This window comes from Gavialis gangeticus, unplaced genomic scaffold, assembly GCF_001723915.1.
Source record: "Gavialis gangeticus isolate Ggan-Ray unplaced genomic scaffold, GavGan_comp1, whole genome shotgun sequence".
In the NCBI taxonomy this organism is placed as follows: Eukaryota; Metazoa; Chordata; order Crocodylia; family Gavialidae; genus Gavialis; species Gavialis gangeticus.
The window spans coordinates 40,638,328-40,657,206 of NW_017728993.1; the positions used below are offsets into that span (position 1 = coordinate 40,638,328).

The following is an 18,879-nucleotide window of genomic DNA, read 5'->3' on the forward strand; positions in this document are numbered from 1 at the left end:
TAGTTTGCTGCTCCCAGTGGCAACACATAGCAGATGCATGGGGATGAGAGTGCTGGTGCACCCCCTGACAGCCCACACTTCCTGCTTAGGTGATGGGCAGGTGGAAGCACCGGTGCCCCCCCAGAACCATCAGCTGGGGAGTGGGAGCACCGGACAAAGTGCTGTGGCCACTTCCCAGTTGGCACTATCAGCTGTTGGGGACCCCCCCACCCCTGGTCGCTGACTGGTCACTGGGGGGGGTGGGCACATGACTAAGGTGGCACCAGTCACCCATGGCTGCACCTCAAGTAATTTAAGGCGCGTTATGCCACCACGTTTCCCACAGCGGCTGGAATTAATGTGCAATACGCCACCAAGGCATGCAGACACTGACACCATTAAAGCAGTGCAAAAGCATTTCACCTGCTTTAAAGTGTCATGCGCGCACACCTTGTGTTTCATCTACACATGGCCTTTGCTTCAATGCTGACTCCCCCCACCCCCATGCTCAGGGTTGTGCTGTGTTATATTTTATGATGTGGGATGCACAGTGCAGTACTAACTTAAGAGATGGGTTGTCACAACATCACTGCATTATTTCCTGTTGCTTCTAGCATATTTAGTTGGCATGGAGCAACCCAGTCCTTTTGCCTTTAAGTTAGTACAACAGTTAAAGTGAAAAGAAGCTTCATGAGCTTCGAACCCTTATTGTTTGACTCTAAAAAATAACTTGGAAAGTGCATTGTCACTGCATCATAAAAGTCCACAGGATCTTATGCAAAAAGACCCTACAGATTAAAATTACACAGATGTGAAAAAAGTCTGTCTTGTGTCTTTTGCTGTAAATGTTGGTAACATACTATTTGATTTCCCTTTATCTTCATTTTTTAATTTTCTTTCCTCCCTTCTCTACTCTTAGCAGTTATTTCAGAAAAGGCTGATAGTCATTTTGCTCAATACCGTGGGATTCTGAAAGTATTGTGAGCTTTGTATGTGTTTTATATTTAATCATTGTCACAATATGTGATAATATACTAGTGAAAATATCCTAAAATTAATTTAGTACTCATAGTAGTGCTGATGACAGGGGAGAAAAGCTCTCCCAACTTTCCCCAGCAAACAAACAAAATTAGATCTACTTTATGAAGTTTGAGCATAGGAAATTTGTTTGGCTGAAATTTCATAACCATATATCTATTGAATTGTGGAAGTCAAAGCACTGTGAAGATTGTTCAATGAAAAATAACGGAAAAATTAAAAACATATATTTGCACACTATTTAATTTATTGAATACGAGCATAATATGGTAAACTTTCTACACTGAACATAGGCTAATTAAGTTGTGTCTAAAAAAAAGACAGCGAGATTATATCAAGCCCTAACTTCAGATTTACTGCAGTATCTAGGGGAAACATTTCACAACTGAATTTTTTTTCCCCTCGGTGAAAACAGGTTTCAAATGTGCTATTTCTAAAAATGAACAGAATGCCTTAAATGAACAGCATGCCAAACTTTGAGAGGTGAAAACATTTGAGAATAGCTTTATTCTCTATGTATATTAATCTACAAAATACAGAAAAAGATCTTATTTTGCAATTTCTTAGTTGGTCTAATAAAAGGTATCATCTCTGAACCAAGAATTCCAGAGTTTTGCATTTCCTTTTGCTCTACAAAGGAGTTATTTAGTCTTCTCTTTCTTGCTAGAATTTTTACCTAACTCCATTTGATGGGTGTGTGTGTGTCCATAAATTCTTGCATTAGGAAGTAAGAACGGAGGGCAAATTAAAAGTGGAAGTAAAATTAAAAAAATTAAGTCTTTCTGTTTAGTACTCCTGATTCTCTATTGAAAATTGAGAACTGACCTATTGAGTAGCAATATATTCCGTATACATTTGAACATATAAAGCTTTGTCTATGGCCGAATCGTTGAAACTCTCCGAATCGAATCGGAGGCACAGCTGAATGCAATATACCTATGTAGGCATAGCTGTAGGGGGCCACTCAGATGTTTTGATAATACTTTCCATGCTGTCAATATTTGACTGGCCCTGGAGAAAGGTAGCAAGAAATCACTGCAAAAGCACCTTGTTCATACATGTTGCAGATCCGTGTATTGAGACATTCTTGCTGTTTATTTTTATGAAGAAATGAGACATTTACTTTTTCAGGTTTATCTTCTTAAATATATTATCTCAAATTGCTGTTTACTATAGAGCCTGAATTTAATAAAAGAAAAGCCTGTGTCCTAAAATTGAGATTGTTTGATTCTGTCCATAACATTAGGAAGTTGTGGAAAGAGTATCTGAAACCAGATATGAGCATTACATTATAGAATAATGTATTTTCTCAGACAGAATTATGCAATCTGAAAGCCTGGGTTTTCTTAATTATTCCCTGATTAGGCTTTTGAAGTATTGAATATTGAGCCTCTTGAATAAAGCAGTCTAAGAAAATAGAGGTTAAGAGCAGAGACAATAAGTGAATTTGAATTGGTTCTGTAGGCCTCCTTATGCCATGCTATTATCTTTGAATGGAGCAGATTCATTCAAGACAGATGATATATAGGAGAGCCTGTAAGTATAAATCTAATGTTTTCACTTAAACTATTCCAAGTTTGATGTTAGAAAAATAGTTTTCTACTTGGACACCATCCTAAAACCCTTAGCTTAAATGAACTGCTAATAATTGCAACTAGAATCTTTTGGAGAAGTAACTTAAAGGACAAATGCATACCTACTGTTTTCCAGAAGAAATTTGGAGAAATACAGTTCAATTCAATATCTTACAATGCAAGCTTAGAGCACTTATCAAAAATATTTTTATAATGATAGAAAAGTAGAGCTGGAAAGGACCTCTGGAGTTCATGTAGTCTAACCCCCTGCTTGAGGCAGAATGATCCTTATCCAAACCATCCCATACAAGCTGTTGTCTTGCCAATTTCTAAAACTATGCAGTCAACCCTTTTGCACAGTGAGAAGTCATATTGTCCAAAGGCACCAGAAGCACCCTAACCTGCCACAAGTAAAGCAGGGGATGAGGACTGTCACTGTCCTGCTGCTACAAGGATTGTTAAAATGCACTTGCACTTGCAAAAAAACAACCACAAACTCAAAATCTGTCCCAGTCTGACCCCAAGGTAAAATTCCTTCTTAATCCCAAATGTGGTGATTGGTCTGACCCTGAGCAGAAGGGTAAGACTCTCTAACTGGGTACCTCCTTGTTTTAGTCCTGGCAGGAGTGCCGGCACACTCCAGTCAAAATCCCCCGTCTTGGCTGCAGCCAGTACCCAATTCCTCACCTTCTGAGGAAGGTGGGAAAAAACTGACACATTTAGCATCAGGAGATAGAAAAAAATCATTCCTGGCCCCATAAAGCAATCGCCAAAACCCAGAAGTATCAAAAAAAATAAACATCTTTCATTCTGCTCTGCAGCATGGGGACGTTGAACATAATTCCACACATCACAACCTCCAGTTGGACGGTCAGAACTCCTTTTTCTATATCCCTCCTGCTTTAATCATATTTCATAACTAAGCTGTTTGTGGAGCTCCACTTCTTTCTCATGCTGAGTGTGGTCCTCTCCACCTTCTCTAGGCTGTAGAGTTCTTATGGTCTCCCAGTAATCTGCAGGTGTTTGGGGAAGGGAAGGAGCAGGCTCATGTACTTCAGAGACTGCTCTTCGCTGCTTCTCCATCCTCCTCTTGAGAACCTCTAGTGATGGAAATTCTACAACTTCCCCAGGCAGCCTATTCCACTTCCTTACTGTTCAAACAGTGAAGAAGTTTTTCCTGATATCCAATTTAAGTCTATTTGATGCAAATTCAAGCAATTGGTAGTTATGCTGTCTTCAGCAATGGAAAAAAAAAGTATTCTCCCTCTTTATATCAGTCTTCTAGATATTTTAAGACTGCTATCCTATCCCCTCTTAACCTCCTTTTTTGCAAGCTGAACATGCCTATTTATTTCATGCTTTCATACAGCTTGCCTTCCAAGCCCTGTATTATTTTTTGCTGCCCACCTCTGGACGCTCTCAGCTTACCCACATCCTCTTTAATATTTGGAGCCCAAAACTGCACCTAGTACTCTAGATTTCTTAATATCAAAATGAATGCAATCAAAGAATCAGTTTTTATTAATTTCTGTTTTCTGATCACAAAGTAACCCAAAGAACTGAGGTAGGTATAGCTTCCAAAATGTAGGCTAGTTCTCTAAAAGGACAAAATGCAATTCTTGAACTGAGAATCTTTCAACGTATATATACATACATGCACACTGCTATCAGTTCTTTTCCCATTTAAAATTTGTAAATCTGTTAATGTCCGTGGAGTCGTTCCTGATGCTGAGGTGAAAACAACATCAGGCTCTTCGTGTTTTAACATACTTTTTTTTAAAAGGGTGTAATTCCCATTAGTGTGTTCACTCTCCTATGTGTTGCCTCTAAAATACTTGCTGCTGTTAACAGTTCACTGTTCTTCTGTTTGGGATTTTGTCACCCCATAAGCAATTGTTGAGACTATAGTTGTGTGATGGGCTTACCAATTCAGCCCGGCTCGAATGGCCTCAGAAAATCTTTGTTTGGCTTGGTGGAGCCCGTCCACCAATCGGGTAAGTGTTCCCGGACCTGATTGAAGTCTGCGTTCTGCCGGTCTGGCAAGAGTTCAAGGGCAGAGCCTCTGAAGTGAATAAAAGGAGCTGTGTGCCCAGCACGCAGAGAGGCATTGGGGTACGAAGAAGGGGCTGGGAAGAGCTGTCCAGCAGGTGGAGCCAGTGTCCCAAATAGCCCCAAAGACTCCCTTGCTGAGATTGATGCCTCAGCCCCATTTGGTGCACATATCGGTGCATGGAGCTCAGACCCTGGGAGCCACTCGAGGCAGTTCGGGTCTGCAACCTCTGGCAAGCGGCCAGGGCACAGTGCAGAGATCGCTACATAGAGGATCCAGGAGCGGATCGCAACTCAGGGAGCCGTTTTCAAGTGGCTTTCATAGTTTCTAGGGTCGGAAGGGACCTGAGAAGATCATCTAGTCCGACCCCCTGCCATGGCAGGAAAGAGTACTGGGGTCAAACAACCCCAGCAAGGTGTTCATCTAACCTCTTCTTAAAAACCCCCAGGGTAGGAGCCTGCACCACCTCACTTGGAAGTTGGTTCCAGACCCTAGCCGCCCTGACCATGAAATAGCGCCTTCTGATGTCTAACCTAAATCTACTCTCTGCTAGCTGGTGACCGTTGTTCCTGGTCACTCCTGGCTGTGCTTGGGGGAACAGTGACTCCCCCAATGCCTTCTGATCCCCCCTGACCAGTTTATAACAGGCCACAAGATCCCCCCTCAGCATTTTTTTTTTGAGTCCCCATTCCCTGGCGCACAGCCAGGCAATTGACACAGGGGCCCAAGAGCTGATTGAGCCCCGGGGCCTCCAACCTTTGGCAGAAGGATGAGCCTTGTGGTGCACATGACAGTGCATGGGGCCATGAGCCCGCTATGTAGTGGGAGAGAGCCTGGACAGCCACCCCTACCTGGAAGAAGCCCCCAAACTGGGACAGCCAGAGATAGCCCCAGCCTCGCCAGGAGTCATGAGTTGTTGGAAAAAGGGGGTCTCCCACAGGGGAGGGAACCCTCAGGAAAGGCCCCTTCAGGGTAAGAGGTGTCTGACGCAGTCCATGAGAGGTAGGAAGGCCCGGGCATTGTTCTTCTCCCTGGCAAGTCACAGCAGGGCTCCTCAAAGTTGAAAGGGGAAGCCCAGGTATGCCAGTGGTGCTGGGTACCTCTAAGGGGGAGAGAGCGCCTTATATTTTGTTATATTTTGGGTTATTATGATCAAACTCTCCATGATGCATCAAAGTCTAAACTTTACCAATTTATTCCTGGCTAATGTCCTTCATTAAATAGTCAACAGTTACCTGCTGTCAGCTTGTGTTTGAATATTGTTGTGCTTACCTGTTCCAGGACCCAATTACTCACCTGTGCTGGGTGTTGACTGTTTGCCTTTTACCTTCATTTTCCTGTTCTAGGACTGGTCACTTACCTGTGAGGACTCGATAGCCACTGGTGGTGGTACCCTTTCCTGGCCATTGTTTGTTGAATATAATATAAAATATAATATAAATACAATATAAAATCATATTGTAAATATTTACTATTCATTTAAGGGTCTTATCTATATTTATATGTATATGTTAATAAACTTGTACATAGTTAAGTTACATGTCCTGGCCTGGCTCTATGGAAAAATAAAGGGAACTAATCCAGAGGCAACCAGATCCCTCTCACAGCACAACTGCCTGACCACCTGTCCCTTCTATTTGAGGGTGGGGCACAACCTCAGGTGTACCCAGGCTACAGTAGTCAGTGTAGCCCTCCATGGGTTGGAAGAAATTTGTATCTTCCTATCTTCCCTAACTGAGATGACTGTTTGATAAAAACAAGTAGTAGCTCCCAAATAGAAGTCTCAACCCAAATACTATTTCAGGTTTCCTGGGAGTACACAGTTTCTAACAGATATAAACAATATTCATCTGACTCTAACTCAGTGTTTAGAATGGGGACAGCAGCATACAGCTCTCAGCTGCGCGGCCCCGGCACAAAGACCCCACTGCCAGGAACACCACTGAAGCTCCCCAGCCTGTGTCAAACCGGAGCCAGGTTTTCCCACCCATAGTTCCCAAAGTTGCCAGTCACTACTTTAGAATGTCTTGTGGTCATTTTCAGAACAGGCTTGGACAGAATGTTTGCTTCTGCTCCATAGATTTGCACATCAAAAAAACTATAAAATCAAACAAGGACTTCTAACAGAGGGTTTTTAGGGAAACTCTCCAAAAACCTTGGCTAATGAGAAGTGAGGGTAAAATTACGACGTTAATAAATGAACAAAGCAAAACTAAACAAAGCAATTAACTTTAAAAAGTCATAGGATTCACATGTCTTCCTGAGTTAATCCTACAAATAACTGTATATTGTCAACACGCTTTTTAAGGGTACGGTATGTGTTTTATTATCAATCTGTTCTCTTATTCTTTGGTAGGCAGGTACCCTTGAACCATGGAAAGCAAAATTCAGTGTTAATGGTCTTACCAGCTGCCCAATGAGCTGGCAAATTGAGACCACTAGTTTCTTATCAATAATGCATTCAACAGGGAAGATTAAAATTGGTCAACCTCAAAGCCATGTCTTTAATACTTGTTTGATATGATATAAATCAACAAAAAAACAACCTACTATAGTGTTTCAAAATAAGGTATTACAAAGAAACAGGGCTGATCTGTGTGACTGGGTTAGGACAAAAGAAAGGGTTTTTGAACCTGAAAGCTTGCTTAAAAATTGTTCTCCAACTATTTAAGTTGGTCTAATAAAAGATATCAGATTCACCCAAAGAACCCAGTCTGCCAATGCAGAACATGGAAATTCACTCTCAAACATAGCGCACAGTTGTTGATTCATCTTTTTAACAGTTTTAAAGGAGTTCTAACAATGTCATTGAGAAATATAGAGCTTGAGGGCCTGTATTAACCATTTTCCTACAGACTAGACTAAAGAAGTGCACATCTCACTAAAGTAGAAAAGGTTTGTGTTAATTTGACACTTATTACAAAGCAGTTTAGGTAAATTGCTGCTTGTTGTTCCTTCTCAGTTGCATCCTTTAAATGAAAGTTGCTGCAGAGTTGTGCTTTGCTATAGTGGGGCTAAGAAAGGTCCTGTGGTGTCATTTTAGACATGACAAGAGACTGCAAACAGTAAGATTTTCCTTCTGGAAAAGAATAGCTAAAAGGATTTGAATGAAGTAAACTAAATTTATGAAGACCATAGTGAAAACTGTTTAATCTCTCCAAATAACATGAAAACAAGGGGATCTTCTATGAAACTGAAGGAGGGTAACTTCAAAGTATAAAAAAAAGATACTCTTATGTAGCATATAGCAGTACCTCTACTTCATTTCATTCCTCCTTTTTCTGGTGTTGTATCTGCATTGCTCTTATGTCTTTGGTAGGTAAATTAATAATGTTTTATTGGAATCTAGGGAAATTACCATATTTTCTTGCATACAACACACACCAAATAAAACACACATCTTTTTGTTAGATGACAAAATATAAAGAAAAAGTTTTTTCTAGGGTCATGACCAGCTGTATGGCATAGGGTGCATCTACACATGCCATTAAGGTCATGTGATAAACTCCAGCACAGTTCACACTGAAGAAAACTGCTCCTAGGCACAGTGTTTACGCATGCATCTGGGACTGCAGCACTTTGAGCTGGGGTGGAGAAGCCTTGGGCTCCAGGTGGTGGCATCAGGCAGCAGAGGGGCTGGCTGGGACACAAGTGCTAAAGTGCGGGGCTAGGCTGCAGGCAGCCCCCTTGCACTTCAGCACGCTTATGCCCCAGCCAGCCCCTGTCTTGGTCTACACGTGCATTTCAGCAGAGTAAATTACTATCCTACAGTGGAGTTAATTTACTGCATCCTAATACCAGTGCATGTGTAGATTGTGACACTTTACTGCGGTGCTAATTGGTCAGCTCTGCAGTAAAGTGCACCTCTAAATGCACCCATAGAGTAAATCTTCCTGGAAACGCAGAGCACCCAGGTGGTGTGGCATCCTAGAGACCAGTCTGGGTAAGGCATCAGGAACTGTCTGATGTCTGTCCCACCCTCCCTCCTCCCCCCAGCTGCTATTCCATGCTGATACATAGTGATACGTGCTTCTACCACACAACAGATACTCTCTGCTGCATTGGCACCCCCAGGGTGGGGATAGGGAGTGGAAGCTAAAGAAGGAAGGAGGAGCCTAGAGACTCCCAACAGCAGGAAGAAGAGAGCAATGAGGCAGCACCCACACCAGGAGCCCAGAGGTTGCAGTTTAATCCTTCAGGGACAGAATGCAGCCTGCTAATTTGACAGCCCTGCTTTAAATTTAGGACCCATTAGAGGAAATATAATTTATTTTTGCACTTTCCTTGCTCTTAAAGGCAAGTTTGTACACACTTCAGAAGAAATAATTTAATCAATTCCCAATTAGAAGGATAGCAGATTCAAAGCACCATTTTCCCAATATTAGCAAAAATCCAGTTTGTAACTGAGTAGTATTTAAACACAAATCAGGCATATCTATAAGTACAACTGTGCTGAACTTAGATAAGTAACTATAAGCCTTAAGCTATGCTTTGCTAGTTGTTTTATCTGAATTAGTATATGCATAAAACTACAGATAAAATCTGTGCTCTGTGGATCATCCTCTTATACTCCATCCCAACTGTACAAGTGGAGTAGCTTTTCCAAATATAAAAGATCATCAAACATACACTATAGACTTTGTGAACTCTTAAAGCCTTGTATCCAAAACTAATATATTTTACAAAGTAGGTAGGAAAGAAAAGGAAGACTGATATTTCTAGATGGAGAGAGCAAAGCTTTTGGCTGAAAGCAATCTGGGGGGTGGGGGGTCATGCTTTCAAATATTTGGTTTTCTTTGCTGCTAGTGACTAAGCTAGTTCTTTAGAAATTAGTTTTATAAATATAATGATAAAATTAATGGATGATCAAGTGTATTTTGTTTTTGGTCTAACTTGTATGTAGAAACAAGTCAGCTGTCCTTAATAATGGCTGTTAAATGGAGTCAGTTTGAGACGGTTATTGCCAGTAAGTGATAGGGAAGATAGAAGCTACCTTCTCCATCCTGTATCTTGAGAACATCAGCACATTTAAAGTTATAGTTTACCATCTTTTAACACAATGTAGAAACTACATTAATTTTTCAAGGCTTAATTACTAAATGCTTGTATTCAAATTACAAAATTGTCCATTTTTCTCTGGATAAGCCTTGTATTATCTATGTACTGTATAAACTGTGATATTATTTTAAGCTATTTTTACAATATTTTTTAAATGATATGAGTAAAATTGAGTGTAATCTTCTAGGATTATTTATTCATCTGATAAAAACATTAAAGAGTTTGAGGAAGAGACTCTGAAGAAAAAAGTACTAAAACCCAGAATAACCCCGGAAGATGAAAGTACATCTGATAATCTTCAGAACGCTCAGATGTTAGGTGCAAATTGCCTTGGAAGTGATGAAAGTGCGTCTGTTAATTGGAGTTCTCTAAATGGAACTACGAAAAAAGAAATTATGTATTCATCTTATATTGAAGATGAAATTCCAGAAGAAGCCAGTGATGCTGAAGTCCATGTCACCATACCAGGTAAGAGAATTCATATCTTGACTTTGCTAGTTACTTGGACATTGTATATACCGTTTATAGTCCTTGCACTAACAACATTTAAAAAGATGTGGTAGAGATAGTATCCATTGCATCCAGACCATCATGTAACAGCACACATTTGGAGAAAGGGGAACATTTTGATTGCTACATCTATTGGGTCTAATGTCTTCTCTATACAACAGTGAACTTCAGCTGCTTTGGCATAGTGCTAAAGGAGAAGGATAATCTCTCCTTTCTTTCTGTGTTAGGGGTGCTTAAACCCCAACCTGTGGAGCTCCTCACAGATCCAGAAATTTGGTGATGGAGAAGTGGTCAGCACTCTTTCCTGACATCCAAATTTCCGGGCCCATTAGGAATCCCAGGCCCTGCATGCTGGATCAGGCACCTGATCCCAGTGCACAGGGTCAGGCAGGAGTGGCACTGGGCCCCAGGGCCTAATCCCAGGGTAGGAAGGGGCAGTGCTGGGGCCCAATCCCATATTTGGGCTGGGAAGAGGTGGTGCTGGAACCCACGGCCTGATTCTGGCATGCAGGGCTCAGTCTGGCCCACCAGACTGGCCACACGCCACTCATCTGGCCTGCAGGGCCAAAAGGTTGATCACCTTTGTCCTATACATGCATATCTAGTAAAAAGTGGGGGCAGGAACTAGTTATAGAAATTATATAACCATAGCTATTGGTTTTGAATTTCATAGTCTTTGCCCTTTATGACAAATTTTAACTTTCAGTTTGCTGACATTGAGTGTCTTGCTACTGATGCAGCCCTGGTATAGATGCAACTAGTACTGACAAAGCTGCATTCTGTACTGGTAAAACTATTTCCCTCCCCCCATGAGTGATATGTACTATATTGATACAAATAGTTTTGCTGATATCAGGCAAACTTAAATTTCTTCTGACCTCAGTTTCCTTGAAACTATATACAGTTTTTGTAGAAAGCTGAAGACAGCACATCATTATCATACAAGGTTCTTAACATGAGTATTTTTCTTCCATAGATTTCAAAGAACTTAGAGATACTGGCCTATTATGAATGACACAGAGAATTTATTCTCTGCTTCTACTACTAAGCTTACCTAAAAAGCCTTTAATCAAATATATCTTTCAGAAGTATTCTGTGTAAAAGCTGTAGCCTGAATGTCAAATATCCAGTTTTTTATCATAACAGATCCATGATTTCAAATGCCGTGAACTGCTTGTAATAGTATAAATTGGAAGAAAATAAAAGTAACTATTTCTTTCACAATTACAGGTCAGTCTGAACTAGAAGCAGCATCTGGTTTAGGAGAAGACTTAATTACACTCTACAAGAAACATTGTTGTCCAGATATTAATATTTGGATAGAGGGTAAACAATTTCAGGCTCACAGGTACTTAACTTATTAATTCTTTAACACTGTAAATGATTTCAGTAGTGTAAAGTATTGCTAATTACCACTACCTACATTATTCCTCTATTGATTTAGTGTAATATAATTGAGAGTATGCCCTAATTGTCTTCTGTTGTTAGAACCATTATAATGGCTTTTCTAGTTTCACCTAAGGGCTAGAGGTGTGCAAAACAGGCTGTATTCAATTCGGATTTAGCCCAAATCGGGAGACAGTGTTTCAATTTGTTAATTCGGATCACAATCCTGACTCAATTTGGCCGAATCTGAAGATCAGATGCTGATTCAGAGAATCAGCGATTCAGCCATAAACACAGCTTTAAATGTTATTTCTACATACCTCAAGGTACCAGGTACAGCTCATTAATGCTGAGATGGTGGGGTAGATGGAGTGTCCCACAGGAGCGCAGGGGGGGCCCCCTACATGCTCAGCAGTGAACCTGGAAGTGGACTACAAAGTATTTCTGGTCCACTTCCAGGTCCACTGCCAAGGTACCCACTCCCCCCTTCCCCCCCTCAATGGCTCCCTGGCTCGGTGATCACCCACAGGGGGACCCTGGGTGCCCCCCAAACCCAGGAGGCCCCAGTCACTGAGCCAGGGGGTGGAGGGAGGGTTTCCCATGTGCTCTGTGGTGGACCAGAAGTGCTTCTGGTCTACTTCTGGGTTTGCCACCAAATGTGCTGGGGACCCCCCTGTGCTCCTGTGGGACACTCCATCCGCCCCAGCATCTCAGCATTCACAAGCCGCCTGGTACCTTGAGGTATGTAGAAAAAAACATTTAAAGCTACATCTATAACCGAATCATCAAATCTCTCCAAATCGATTCAGAGGCTTCCGATTCAATTCAGAGAGATTAAAGAGTCTCCTTATTGATTTGGAGATTTGGCCGCTGAATTGGGCCAAGTCTCCGCCAGATCGAATCAGTGACCAAAGCTTTGCACAGCCCTACTAAGGGCTAGTAGTATTTTGGTAGTAGTGGAAATGATTCCTTGGCATATAACTGTAATTTTTCTACTGATCTAGAAAATATACTGTCCCTTTAATGTAGTAGCTCTGGGTTTTTACCTTGTGTGTATTCCAAGATAAATTTAAAGGAGAATCAGCCTGCAATATACCATATTTTTTGCATGCAACATGCCCCCAAATAAAATATGCACCTTGTTTTTGGAAGGCAGAATGTAGCAAAAAATACTTTTTCCAGAGTTGTGGTGAACTGTGTGACGTAGAATAAATCCTCCTGGAAGCACAGAGCATCTAGGAGGTGTGGACCTGTGGAGACAGTTTGGGTGAGGCAGCAGGAACTTCCTGGTGTGGTAGAATGTGTCCTGGGATACCATACTTCCTGGACAGTGGCCACATCCACACATGCATGGACATTTGGTTTCCCAGGGACAATTAGTAGCGGCACACCTTGTGCCACTGCTAGTTGTCCCTGGGGGATGCCTGTGCCATTGTGCCCTCTGGCATACAACAAGTTACCTCAGGTGGGGTAAAGGAAGTCGGGGCCAGCACTGGGCTGGCCCCAGCAGCCTTACCTCAGATCCTTCTGGAGCTGCGGCAGCAGTGATCCTAATGGTGCTGCAGACCTGTCTGCAGTGCCACATGCTGCACGGCCATACTAGTCTGGACGGGGCCTCTGTGTTTCCAGAAGGGCTTCATCTGGCTGCATACACACATTCAAATAACTTGGGAGAATTCTCTCAGTTTTTGTTCTCCAAGAGAAACTTACCCAGAGCTGCATGTTCAGACATTCAAATGCTGATGCCCTAAAGAGTAGGGAGCTTGCAGCCAGGGGGAGGCCCTGTGCCATACATCTCAGCATGCTCTGCAGGCTTCCTTGGTCTGCCTGTCAGCAGATTACAGCAATGCATAGGGCAGCCCTGATCGGGTGATTCAGACTGCCCATGGTCATCCTGTTTTCCCCTGCAGCACAATATGGGGATTGTGAAAGAGGAGGGGCAGACTGAAGTGCTCAGGGTAAGAATACATGAGGGTCATGGGGAAAGGGACTTAATGATGCATGTCTACTACAGACCACCCAACCAGGGGGAAGAGCTGGACCGAGAACTCTCAGGTCAGCTCCCGGAGGCAGTTAAATCAAGGGATGTGGTCATCATGGGTGACCTAAACTACCCGGACATTTGCCTGCAGGAGCAGTCAGCCAGGTCTGACCGCTCACGTAGGTTCCTAGCCGAGATACGGGACCTCCACCTAACACAGGAGGTGCACGGTCCCACCAGGGGAAATGCCTTGCTGGATCTGGTCCTGGCCACAGGCGACGACCTGGTGAGGGGACTGTGGGTTCTCAACCACCTGGGCGATAGCGATCATCGCCTACTGAAATTCACTATCCAGCGCAGGGTGTCAAAGGCCTGCAGCGAGGCAGTAGCCCTTGACTTCAGGAGGGCTGATTTCAATGAGTTAAGGAGATTAGTTGGAGAGGCACTGAGGTCCCAGAGGGTAGGAGATTTGGGAGTCCAAGACAAGTGGTTGTTCCTTAAGGAGCCGATCCTCCGAGACCAAAGGGTGACAGTTCCAACACGAATCAAAGGGGGCAAGAGTGCTCAAAAGCCCTCATGCCTCACCAAAGGCATTCAGGAACGTCTGAAAGCTAAAAAGGAGGCATACATCTGATGAAAGGGAGGGGCTGTCACCAAGGAGGATTATACCTCCGTTACTTGAGACTGTAAGGGAGCTGTTAGGAAAGCTAAGGCGGAGACAGAACTAGGACTAGTGACCAGGATCAAAGATAACAAGAAGTCCTTTTCTAAATACATAGGGAGTAAAAAAAAGGCACCAGGTAACATGGGGCCCCTGCAGGACATGCTTGGCAATCTGGTGGTTGCACCAGATGATAAAGCTGACCTCTTTAACAAATTCTTTGCCTCCATTTTTCTGAGCGGGGACTGGGGACATCTCCCTCACCAGGATTCTGGACGGACTCAAGAGAGACAGCACCAGGCCTAGGGTTAGGGAGGACCTAGTTAGGAACTTCTGGTGGGGCTGGATGTGTTTAAATCAGCAGGTCCAGATGATCTCCACCACAGGGTGCTGAGGGAATTGGCAGGGGTAGTTGCTATACCCCGGCATGGCTTTACAAGCACTCATGGTGCCAGAGGACTGGAAAAGAGCCATTGTGGTCCCCATTTTCAAAAAAGGGAGGAAGGAGGCCCCAGGTAGCTATAAGCCTGTTAGTCTTACCTCGGTCCTGGGGAAGCTCTTTGAGAAAATTATCCAGGAGCACATCTATGAGGGGTCAGCAGGGGAGATTATGCTCAGGGGCAACCAACATGTGTTCATTAGGTCCTGTCAGACCAACCTGGTTGTCTTTTACAACCAGGTCACAAAATCCTTGGATGCAGGAGTCGCATTGCACGTAGTCTTTCTGGACTTTAAGAAGGCCTTCAACACTGTCTCTCACCCCATTCTCATTAAAAAAATTAGGCAACGGTGGCGTTGATGCCTACAGTCAGATGGGTCACAAATTGGCTAGAGAGTGGTGGTGGATGGGTCGTTTTCAACCTGGAGGGATGTAGGCAGTGGGGTTCCCCGGGGCTCGGTCCTTGGGCCTGCACTGTTCAACATCTTCAGCAGCAACTTGGACAAGGGGGTGAAAAGCACCTTGTTCAAATTTGTGGATGACACTAAGATGTGGGGAGAGGTGAGCATGCTAGAAGGGAGGGACAGGCTACAACTAGATCTGGACAGGTTACAGGGATGGGCAGATGAGAATAGGATGGGATTTAATACTGACAAGTGCAGGGTACTGCACCTAGGGAGAAAGAACCAGCACCATACCTACAGGCTGGGGAACTCCCTTCTCATCAGCACAGAGGCAGAAAGGGATCTTAGAGTCATTATTGATTCCAAGATGAACATGGGCTGACAGTGTGAGGAGGCAGTCAGTAAGGTTAACTGCACCTTGTCATGCATCCACAGATGCATTATGAGCAGGTCCACAGAGGTGATCCTCACCCTCTATGCAACATTAGTCAGGCTGCAGTTGAAGTACTGTGTCCAGTTCTGGGCGCAGCACTTCAGGAGGGATGTGGACAACATGGAGAGGGTCCAAAGGAGGGCCACTCACATGGTCAGGGGGCAGCAGGGCAGGCCCTATGAGGAAAGGCTACAAGACCTGAACCTGTTCAGCCTCCACAAGAGAAGGCTGAGAGGGGATCTGGTGGCCGTCTGTAAACTTACTGGGGGGACCTGCGGGGAACAGGAGAGTCCCTGTTCCCCTGAACACTACCAGGAGTAACTAGGAATAATGGCCACAATTTGATTGAGAGTAGGTTCAGGCTAGACATCAGGTAGGTTGGTTCAGGCTAGACATTGAGAGTAGGTTCAGGCTACTTCACAGTCAGGGCAGCTAGGATCTGGAACCAACTTCCAAAGGAAGTCGTGCTCGCTCCTACCCTGGGGGTCTTCAAAAGGAGGCTAGATATTCACCTAGCTGGGGTCATTTGACCCCAGCATTCTTTCCTGCCTATGGCAGGGGGTCGGACTTGATGATCTGCTCAGGCCCTTTCTGACCCTACCAACTATGAAACTGACTGTGAATCCCTACCCTTACTCTTAGGTAGATGCTGCAAAAAGTTGCAAGTAGCATAGGGAATGGAAAAGCACAGGTCTTCCCTATGCAAGCAAGAACTGGCATGTTTCTAGTCCTTAATAGTAGCCAAAATGGTACAAAAGGATTATAGGGACAATATAGAGAGTGTGGCCTACTGATTCCAGAGGAACCTGTACTTTAAAGGCTGTGTGTTTTAAGTGTTATTGAGATGGGAGTTTTCATTGTATTAGATTATCAATTATATTAAGAGCATCTGTGTAGAACGCTGTTGGCCACATTCTTCTTTTGACTGCATCCCAGGTAACCCACTGAGGTCAACTGAGAACAGAGTGGTGCACTCTACTTGTTGATTAATATAGGGGTTCCAAAGTTGGTTGTAGTAGAAAACTTCACTCTGAACCTCTGCCTGTTGCATATTTTTGTATTACTTGCCTCAAAAAAATCACTTCACAAAAAGTAAGAAGAAAAGTGATAAAAAGAATAATATGATTTTGGGGAGAATTCAGCTTTAGTATTTAAACTTATTGGTAGGTATATGAAAAAAATCCTATAATGAGGCAGTATCTCCCTCTTTCTCTAAGACATAAATTCACAATATTTAGGTCTGAAATAGCCTTCCACTTTGCTTGCATTTCATTCATTTTGTATGTACATAATTGAAAGATCAGGATTAGAAAAAAAAGGATTTCTTCTCAAGTCAGATCAGTGAAAATGGAAAATAATAATATTGAAATGTAGCAAATTAGATTAGTAAACGTATTATAGAAGATAGAGCATGTGGTAGTTTTTTGGGGGGTGGGTTAAAAGAAAAAAATTGGCATATGCTACACATCTGCAATTCTACATCATCAAAAGGCAGGTTGTTCTGAGAAGCGTGACAGCAGAAACAGAAATTTAATGCAGAAGGACATCCCGCAAAAAATTTCATCTGCAGAGCTGCTTCAATTTAGGCCGTTATCTTGCCTGGAGCAACACATCTAGTCTAGCCAGCATCAGGAAGTGTGGCAGTGAACTGTAGCAACACAAAAGTAGTAAACAAGGACATTCTGAAACCGGCACAATAAATCAGCTGATTGTTTCAGCACCACAGTTTTGAACAGTAGGAGGGGCATGAATGTGAACATGGAAAATTAACTTTGGGTATAAATACAGTAATGTTTGATCTCAATGAATTTACATCAGTAAACAGTAGGCAGTTTGACAACTGATCCTGCCATCCCTACTCATTAGAGTATTCCTTACTCAAGCAGTTTATCCTATAAACAAACTTAAATGAATTATGTTCATGGAGCGAGGAACACTCAATTGAGAGGATTGTAGAATTGTGTGAATTATTGCAAGAGAGCATATTTGCTTTTATGGTCTAGACAGACTTATGTCCAGACTTATGTGACAAATCATAGGAGTAGGACACATTTACTTCAGGTTTTGGATGCACATGATGCAAAAGTATGTTTTAACACAGTGTGCACCTAACTCAAAGTGCCCTCCAGTCCTCTTCCCTTGCTTGGTCTGCTACTCTGTTTTCTGTTTCCAGCCCTGTGCTCCCTGCCTGATAAGGAGATCTTTCTGCTTCTTTACCTGTGCTCCTTGCCTGATTAGCTGGTTTGCTTTGCTTTGCTTTCTGCTTCCTGCTCTATCTGCCACTGTGCTACCTATCCCCTCCCCAATCTGCTGCATGCCATACACACAGGCTGCCTGTGCCACTTGTGGCACTTGTGCTGCTGGTTGACCACCGCTATTTTAACATGTAACAAGACACACGAAAAGAACATGTTTAGATAACATACAGTTGCCACTTTTCCATTTAGTTAACCCTCTTACCAAACTTACATTATTTAAATACTGAGTATCATGCACAATTGGGCTTTACCTTAAAGCTGATCTGGTCCTGCTCATTGCTGAAGCTTACCATATATTCTCTCAAGCCACAGGCCCCCAAATAAGAAACGCATCTCATTTTTAGAAGGCAGAAGGTAGGAAAAAAGATTTTTCTAGAGTCATGTCCAACTGTTTGACATAATGGCTTCTTGCAGATGTGAGAAAAAAATCTCTTTACCAGAATAAGCAGTGCATTACCTTGACTCAGTTCCGCGATGTCTGTATAGATAGGGCACTTCAGCAGGGATTTTTGGCACCTTTATCTAAAGCTGTCAATCAGCTGTTAGATAAAAGTGCCAAAAAAGCCCCACTAAAGCACCTGATCTATACAAATGTCAGGTGAGCATGGCCCAACTAAGGCACTACCTCTTCTGAACATGTGCTGGGCTTGATGCAGGAGCACATTGAGTTTAAAGTACCATTTTTTTGTTTTCTGTGGCTTTTTTTTAGTTAGTTTGTTTATTGGTTTTTTAACACCTGCAAGCAGCCAGTAAATCCAGGAAGTCTGGAATCATAAGAGAGAGTCTGGGTGAGGCAGCAGGGCCTTTCTGGCAGGACAACTTCAAGGCTAGGCTGCCTAGACCCTTGCAAGAGTAGTAACCAGACTGTTATTTCTTTACTCTGAATAGCTCTTTGTATAAGTTCCTGTAAATATAAAGTGTTTCCATACCACAAGCCTCCTCAAGACACTACAGTCTGTGTACAGCAGCTCACTTCCCCCAAATGCTACCTCAGCCACAAGCTACAGTGTTCAGCCAACAACTGCAAATTCATAGATTTCATAGACATTAAGGGTTGGAAGGGACCTTGCGAGATCATCAAGTCCAGCCCCCTGCCATAGGCAGGAAG

The 18,879-nt window shown here is 43.0% G+C and overlaps 1 protein-coding gene across 1 annotated transcript in view; it reads left to right on the forward strand.

The window, feature by feature from the left end:
* KIAA1107 (KIAA1107 ortholog) overlaps nucleotides 1-18,879 on the forward strand; it is a 72,641-nt gene that overhangs the window by 13,663 nt on the left and 40,099 nt on the right. The window contains exons 3-4 of the mRNA XM_019501604.1: nucleotides 9,887-10,167; nucleotides 11,440-11,557. Of these exons, the coding sequence (XP_019357149.1) occupies nucleotides 9,887-10,167; nucleotides 11,440-11,557 (399 nt within the window). The remainder of the gene's footprint in view (nucleotides 1-9,886; nucleotides 10,168-11,439; nucleotides 11,558-18,879) is intronic.